This window comes from Carassius auratus, unplaced genomic scaffold (assembly GCF_003368295.1).
Source record: "Carassius auratus strain Wakin unplaced genomic scaffold, ASM336829v1 scaf_tig00215630, whole genome shotgun sequence".
In the NCBI taxonomy this organism is placed as follows: domain Eukaryota; kingdom Metazoa; phylum Chordata; class Actinopteri; order Cypriniformes; family Cyprinidae; genus Carassius; species Carassius auratus.
Window position 1 is genome coordinate 493,844 of NW_020528171.1, and position 8,657 is coordinate 502,500.

At 42.5% G+C, this 8,657-nt stretch overlaps 1 protein-coding gene across 1 annotated transcript in view; it reads right to left on the reverse strand.

Annotated features, from left to right (window-relative positions):
• Positions 1-1,444: 1,444 nt before the first annotated feature.
• LOC113095183 (beta-1,4-mannosyl-glycoprotein 4-beta-N-acetylglucosaminyltransferase-like) overlaps positions 1,445-8,657 on the reverse strand; it is a 19,608-nt gene continuing 12,395 nt past the window's right edge. Inside the window, exons 2-3 of the mRNA XM_026260817.1 lie at positions 7,064-7,415; positions 1,445-6,420 (exon numbers count right to left, since the gene is read on the reverse strand). Of these exons, the coding sequence (XP_026116602.1) occupies positions 4,987-6,420; positions 7,064-7,414 (1,785 nt within the window). The 5' untranslated portion in view covers position 7,415 and the 3' untranslated portion in view covers positions 1,445-4,986. The remainder of the gene's footprint in view (positions 6,421-7,063; positions 7,416-8,657) is intronic.

An 8,657-nucleotide genomic window follows, 5' to 3' on the forward strand; every position in this document is an offset into this window, starting at 1 on the left:
GTTATAAAACCGGTCTTGTATTTTATATGAAAGGTCGCAATCATTCGTTTATCACAAAACAAATGGCATGTGAGCTGCGAGGAAAGCTCCTCTGATATTAAAAAGCATAAAAGACAACACCGCTCATAGGTGAGTGACAAGACAAACGCGATAAAGACCAGAATCAATCTTCACGCAAGTATGCGAACAGAAACGCGCGGGAGAACGGTTGACTGCGCATGCGCGCTGTGTCCTCAGCCGTCGGCAGCTTAACGGCTGCCTTCTGTGGTCAGTTTCCTCTTTCTGTCATGAGTTTAAGAGAATCTAGTTAAAGGCTGGAATAAACGACAGGGTACGGTTGCATAAAACACCTTAAGTGTAATTTCCCCTTAAGTTCGCCCTTAAGGTTCTCTTAAACTGTTTCTCAAAATTACCCTTAAATGTTACTTAATGTTAATGTTTCTTTTGGTGAAACGTCAGAAACCTTTAGAATTTCTCTTAAGTATCCCTTAAAACACAATAAGTGTTGCATAAAGCCCCTTAACATTTTCCTAAGGATAACACAAGAGTTGGAAAATGTCACCTTAAAGCTGCGGTAGGGAACTTTTGACGCTCTAGCGGTTAATGAACAGAACTGTTTGCGTCTTGCGGAAGAACATTGTAGCCGGAACTACTTCTCTCTGTTTATGTCTATGAAGAATCACAAAGGTACTGTGTTACTCCGCCACGGTACCCCCGAAGCAATCTAAAATAGTCCGAATATAAACACTTATTATAGGTGCACCCTAGTGAGTCAGGACAAGCCAAAAACACGGTTTGGAAAATGGATTCATGGTGTACTCGCTTATTATATACATTTTTCTACATTTTGAACACAAACAAAGTTACGGACCGCGGCTCTGATTGGTTGTTTTTTACCGGGAGCGATGGAGTTTCTGCAAATGGCAATAGGACACTGGGAGGAGCCAGAGGAGCTTGATTTTTACACAGAATATCTGTCTCATATTCTACTGTCAGGACATAATGACAGGTTTAATAAATATGTAAAAAATATATATATCCCTACAGCACCTTTAAGTGTTACACAAAAGTCTACTCCAAGTCATGATCGGCAACTTTATATGTTAAACGGATTTTAATTTACGCATTTATTCACATATAAACGATGATCAACTTACATATGGCTCATAATTAGCTCAAACGTTAGTGCATCACACTTGAGAGGAAATTATTCCATAATATTTTATTAATGTATTCTTATACATATTACCTGGAGATTACTTGAAAAACACACATAAACCATATATTGATGCTTTCATAAGTTTATTGTGTTTACGTTTCTGCTTTTTATTCAGCTTCTAAGCATAGACAGTAAGATGGGCAGGGCTACTACTTCTATGAATGCGGTTTGGACTTTCAGCGCGAGAGCGCCCTCTGGCTTCGAGTATGAATGAAACACACTGTATGAGAGTTTAGCGGTTTAATGTTCACATCGTTTTGGTTCCGAATAATCAATTCATGCATAGACTATCTTGTCTGTTTACATAAAAATATATATATTTATTCACACTAGTCTGTAAAAACCTCTTCATGGACATAGATGATGAGAGATCTTTATTTGTTGTCCAGAAATGAATACAAGTCTTATGTGGTTGAATTGACACGAGGGTGAGCGGCCTAAATTATTTTTTCTGAATTATCGATTTGAGTTTCCGTCTCGTACGGTCATTCTCTTATATTTTAGGTTTTTGTTTTCCTCATCCATGTTATATTTTTTTCTGTTTAAACTTACATGCTTTCTGCATTAACCCTTGGACTTCCCTTTGCTAAGGAAAGTGTTGAAGGGATTATATGCAACACCCTCAAGTCATTCCCTCAGGTAAGGGGAAATCACTCCTTAAGGTTCATACTCAAGGGAAAATCTTTAGGTGCCTTATGCAGCCGGGCCCTGGGACATTTGCACAGATTTTTGCCCCGAGTTGACGTGAGTTGTCGAACATCCAGATATCAGAAAATCTGGTTAGTAGAGACCCCAATTTTTTTTAGCTTCATACTTTGATTCCATCCAGTCAGAAGATATGTGATATTATTTGAAAATATTTGCTACTTTGAGCCGATTTTTATAAAACATTTTATTTTTTTTTTTAATTTTTTTTTTTATAATTTGTCTGTACATATGATTCTTTTGTACTTTTTTACAATTGTCTTTTTGATAATTAATTTCACACTTGGACTTGGATGTCAAAATATAGGAGAAAAGTTTTGATGCTCGTTTCATCACAATTTTAAAGCTGAACTGCCAATATGTTTACAGCTAGGTAGCGACTATCATGCCCAGTTAAATGGCACAAACGGTTGAAACTCTCAAATCTCAACAACACAAGAGCTTGTGCGTTTGGTTTGCATACTAGAGTAAAGTAATTCTGGCCAAGAGGGTTCATGAGTTTACCATGTTTGAGATGAATAGTGCGGTACAAGAGGACGGGATAGAGGGATGAAGTGGAGGAGAGAGACATTTCAGTCTTTCTTATGGAGTCAGAGAAGAACTTCTCTCTCCTATGACAGATCAATCTTCCCTTTTCTACACAGAAACAGGATAGTAATAAATAAGATAAATAATGCAAACAGCAATAACATTTACAACAGCAAACAACACAAAACAAAAATGACAATAAGTCCAAAACAATGTTTGTTAACAGAGAGAGGGAGAGAGAGTGGTCTGTGAGCTCCCGATCTAAAGCCAAACACCTCAACATCCCTTCATTTGATTTTAATGAGCAAAATGAACATTAAATTCAGTACAAAATCTGAGCACCTGCTGTCACACCGGTTCAATCCTAATTAAATGAAGACGAATGTGGCACAACGGTTGAGGATGGGTAGATCTCACCCTCCAGATGTGAACTCAGATATGAGTTTGGCTCTCCTGCCTGTAAAATATGTCAACTCATGAGTTCATTCAGAAGGCTGTTAATAAAGATATTCCTGCTCCTTGATATGCAGATGTGAATTGATTCAGAAAAAAATAAACCAAGTCCAGTCTTCTCATTAATGCTTTGCTTTCAGGATAAGAATGCAATTGCATCACCAGAGCTCAGTGGAATAAAACTCAACATTTCGACTGTTCTCCCATGTGGAATGCACACAGATTTGGAGGCATCTCATGCATGAAGGCTGACGAAGGCCACGAACACACTGCAATCACAACGGCATGAAGCACATCTGAGACTGTGACAGATGAACACTATAAATGCTTATGGACAGAGACTGAGCACCTGTTGCTCTGCTGAGATATGTTCTGTCTTCAGACATCTAATGCTGTCTCTATTTTTAGCCTGTTTATAATGTGCTGCTTTTTGGCACTCCAAGAGAGCACATGAACAGGCCACATGGATACGTATTGGTGTCACAGCCGAATTGCCTTTTACACAGACACTAGTGAGTAATCAGTGAAGTCATGACTACTGGTGGTGGTATATATTTCACCATGAATGCTTGGTGGCAGTATTTTAATTCCCCGCCCAGATATTTCCTATATCTGGAGACCTGTTTTTAGCAGCATGCCTGACACAGAGATAATGGGACTTAAGTGTTTTTTTAATGATGAATTGATCAGATGGTGTCTATATATGAAAGTGGTTGATAACGAAGGATTGAATTATCCTACAACAATTCCTGTCAAATCTTCCGCTACTCTTCAGATCTCTGGTGCCAGTGTGTAAATGTAGTTCCCCATGGATCTCGAATGCATTCAGATGGTTTCACAGCTCTGAAAACAGGGAACTTCCAGCACAAGATTTCATAAGAAACTGTTTCCTGCTCTGACTTAAAATTAAAGCATGAGAGAGCCAAGATCACCAAACACTACATGGCTCTGTTCCAAAACACATTGCTGATTCCAGTCAAGTGTGATGCATGTTGCTAGGCTAACAACGGGACGCCACTGAACATACACATTGGACAGAACTGTTTATATCAATGCTTCTCTGTATTGAACACATTGCATTTATAATCAGCAAGTCTTTGTTTGCCATCTTGGATGGATTTTTGTTCCAAGAAGTCTGTCACAATGCATTCTTGGATCATGCCTTCTCTGGAAAAGATTTAGAATTATAAATTTGGCCAAAAGAAGGGATATTAGAAGGCAGAACATGATTTGGAACAACCTTTGTGTCGAAATGCGGCTATAATGCCTTAAAATGTTGCAAGTCTCTGTCTGTCTTATTTTTATCTGCCATCTAATGGTTCACATTAACAACTGTTTGAACAAAATATCTGATCTCAAAACAGCTCTTTTCCCAGTTTTAGGATGTTTTCCGCAAGGATTTCTCAAACAGGAAACTAATCGGTGTTGTCTGAGCGGACCTCTCTCGCTCGGCACAATCATACATATCAGCTCCATCAGAACCCAGCAGAGCTCAAACAGAGCCCTGTTTCTCTCGGATGGTCTCTTTCTCTCTCTCGTCCACAAACTCATTCAGAACAGCTCACAATGATACACAAAGATTTTTCTCTGACTGAGGAAAAAGACGTTTGAGTTTGAAGGAATTTACAAGCTGCCAACAAACCCAAAAACGTGACATTTGAGCAATGAGTTTCCTTTTTTGATCTTGATTTTGAAGTGCAAGCAAGAAAGTCTGTGCACCAACAGAATTCAGTCTGATCACACAAACACATTCACTCTGTCTCTCTCTCTCTCACACACACACACACACACACGCAGTCTTGTACAGTGAACACAGGAGGCGTATATTGCAGGGTCTCTCAAAGAACGCTAGGAATCATTCATGTAAACATTGACCAAAACAGAAAGGATTGTTGTTGGTTTCTGCAAGGCCTGTGTTCACAAGAAGACTTTAGCTATTGGACGGTGTTGGATGCTGGGATCAATGAGAGAGAGAGAGGAAAGAGAGGAACAAGACAGCGGTGTCTTCTCTCCCTCTCTGTCCCCCTTCCTTACTGTCTTCAATCAAACCATCTTTACAAACATTTGGCCCTCATTCTGCTCTACCCGCCTCCTGGGTTGGACGGCTTGGCGTAAGGGTTCTCCAACAAGTATCGGTAGTGATCGTAATTATCTAACATGTATTTGGGGGCATACATGTGCTCCTTAGGGTCCGAGGGTGGGTACTCTTGCACAGAGCCGTCAAACCAGCCCCCCGTTCGGATCAGCTCCTTTATGTAGTTGAGATCACGTTTGTCTTCGTAGTCACCCCAGCGAGGAAAGTCCCCGTTCTGGGCCGAAATGAGTTTAAAGTGTATTCCCTCTGGTGTGAAACACCAGGAGCAGTGCCAGCCTGCGAAATGGAAAGGACTTCCGACCGACCACTGCACCAAGATGTGTCCGGTGTCATTCTCGTACTTCCGGAATCCTGCCATGGTGTAGTACTCCCGCCTCCGGAGCCGAATCCCATCGTTATCGTAGACGTCTCTCAGCATCCCGACGGTGCATCCGGACACCACCTCGAGGGAGCCCAGCTGCTTCCAGAAAAACCCAAACAGGGACTTCCGCATGTGGATGGCAAAAGGCTCCGTCCAGCCATCGAAAAGCTTAAGGAAAAGGACTCCTTCCTGAGCTGGAATTTCATCTGCATCATTGATTAGAAAAACATCATCAGACCGCACACCCCTGATCCGCGCCATGCCATCGCGAGTCAGGAACGTGCGCAGGTAGTCGTCGGCGATCCATCCATCCTGTCGGCCGCCGTCTGGGAAATGGTCCAGGAAGACGTAGAGGATCTTGTGGCGCACGTAATCATACGTTCCGTTGAGCATCAGGTGCAGGAACCTCAGCGGACGCCTCTCCCCATATGCTGTGAAGTTGGACTCGCACACGAGGAAGAGATCCACGGCCCGGATGAGCTCACGGAAGCGCACGTGCAACAAGTCAAACTCATGGTTCACGTTGATGGCGTTTATGACACGTCGAGGCGTCTCACGAGGGGTCAGTCTCTCTTTCGTGGGCAGATTGGAGTGGTACACCATAGTGGGCACTCCACAGTAAGGACCATGCCACCCAGGCCGACAGACGCACTTCACCAGCCGCTTGCCCCGCTTGGGTTTCCCTTGAGCAGCTCCGGACTCCTCCACTGATTTTGCTGAGGTGTGTGACTCGTCAGGCTTCTGCAGTATTCTGCGCTGGCCGATTCCAGCTATGCTGGGTCTTGCTTTCAGTGTCTCGTCTTTAGGCGGTGCCACCTCCGTCCCCTGACGGAAGCACAGAGCGCCTGCTTTGGTGCGGACGAAATAAGGGGTGCGGTCATTCTGGAGGACATGGATGCGGCGGTGCAGGTCGCCCAGGGATTCCAGCGGGTCCGGAGTCGATGCGTGATGCAGCTGAAGCTTGTTCAACGAGTCTCTGATTGCAGAGTCTCTCTGCGGGTCGGGCTTCTGGTTGGTCGGGCTGCTGGGCTGCCAGGCGACCAAACCTCCCTTATGGACCTGATTAATGAAGAACAAGCCTCATGAGAAGACAGCAGAATCTGGACAAAGTTTTGCTGGCTCTTAGGGCTAAACAAATGACGCAAATCATAATTCATTTGTTTACAGTGGGACATGTTCAGGTTTGAATGCACCATATTCTATATTTCAAGTGAATTGAGCAGCATCAAGAAAATCACCAATTATTTTCATGTGCCAAAGCAAACAAACGTGAAACATCTGAGTAAAACTTGCTCAATATGAACAATTGTTATGAATAACTTGAGACACAATAGGAGTCGAATACTGTAATCAGCACATTCACGATAATTTGTGGAAGCAGTAATCATAATCTTGAATATTTATTAGCCCCAGTGATTGTTTAAATACCTGGTCCACTCAAAATTAGAAATTATATTATGTATATAATTATTTTATGGATTACATGATGTATGCATTGCTATTTTCCATGTTTTGGCTCTTTCAATTGCATTGTCTGTAAAATAAATCTGTTTGTTTGAGTGACTCCACAGTTAAGGTTAACTCTAACATAAATGGGATGAGTTTGAGGTGGGAATATCCATCTGACCGACCAATGACAGATGTGGGAGTGTTGTTTGGTGCAGAAAACACACATGACTTTACAGAAGAGCAGAGCCAGTACCTCTGTAGGGCCCAAGCTCCTGTGCTGCGGATCTTCAGGTCTCTTCCACGGCTGTGGTGCTTCAGGTTCTTGTCCGGTGTCGAGCACCAGGCCTCCTCCGGCCCGGGGCTTGCTGTCCGACAGCCTGTGCAGCAGCGGAGGGCCTTCCTCTGGGGAGGCACTCGACAGCGGGGTGTTGCCCTCCTTCCAGAAGAAACCAGTGACCATGATGAAGGATTTGATGTTAGGGTAAGGTGCAGACAACTCCCTCAGCAGGGACACGTAGTGGAGAGCCTTGTAGTAATGCAGGAAGGAAATGACACACAGTCCCACCGTGCAAATCAAGAAAACCCTGTGACGTCTCATTTTCATCCTGAAAAAAACACAAAGAGAGAGAAACAAAGTTTAGAGAGCTTTAGATTTGGAACAGGAATCAGAGACTCTCGCTGATTTGGAATAGAACTGATTACTGCTGAATAATCTTACATACTCATATTTAAATGTTAAATTCAGTGTGATATGATAACATGTAATTTTAAATTGGTCCTGTTAAGTTTTCTTTTAGATGAAGTTTCTCTGTGCATTTGATTTTAAATAAACTTCTTCAAAAATCATACAAATTAATTTACAGAAGGGCAGTCCCAAACATATTTGGAAACTGGAAATGAATGGGAAAACAAAACAAACCCAGTCAAATCACTATATATATGCTTTACCCCGAGATGTCTTAAGTTGATTTTGAGTGCTTCATAACTGCACTGGAAATATAAAAACTGCATTTTGTGGCATTTTCCTCAATGGAATGCTATATGTGATTGTAATGTAAAGTGCTCATTGATCACGATTGGATGAAACACTCATGAAGGGGTTTCAGTCCAGGCTTTCAGAACAGCTGAAGAACAGAAGCTCCTCAGTGTGTTTGACCTTCCAGATCATCAGGGATAGTAACGAAACACCCTATGAGAACGTTCACTGCAATTATTCCCATCACAGTTAGAAGCGGACAACACGGACACAGAAGACGCTGTTGTGGAGCTCAGGACAGTGCTTGGAGGATAAATGTGTGCAGCTCGAAACTTTACACAATTAGGTGAATGCAAACACTTTTACTTATGCTTCATTTTGTGTGCTGTTGCATTCTCAACAGCAGTTGAGCACTGGGGTTTATTACCATCAGACCAACACGAGTGCATGTGAAGTACCTACAACTGTGTTAGTGTATTAATGCAAGTGTGTGTCCTGTGAAACAATCCTCTGATTATGTGCTGCATGAACTGAGAAACTTCCATCAGAATCCAAAGCAAATAAACAGATTTCCTGGACGTGGGAGCAGATCACAGACATGTACAGGAAGAGGCTGAATTAGCAAAGCAACTGTTAAATACTCAGCTAACTGACTTAATGATAGGGACAGAGCCTCAGCAGCGATGTGATTGGGCGATCAGGTGTTCAGACGCAGAACACACTCTTATGACATCACACGGCAGTGGGCAGCACTGCGGGGTTCACAAGACACAAATAAACTGACGCATTATTGTGGGAAAGAGGAACAAAAAGAGCCACAACCAGCAGCCACGTTGGATTTAACACAATCAAACTCCTACACACACACACA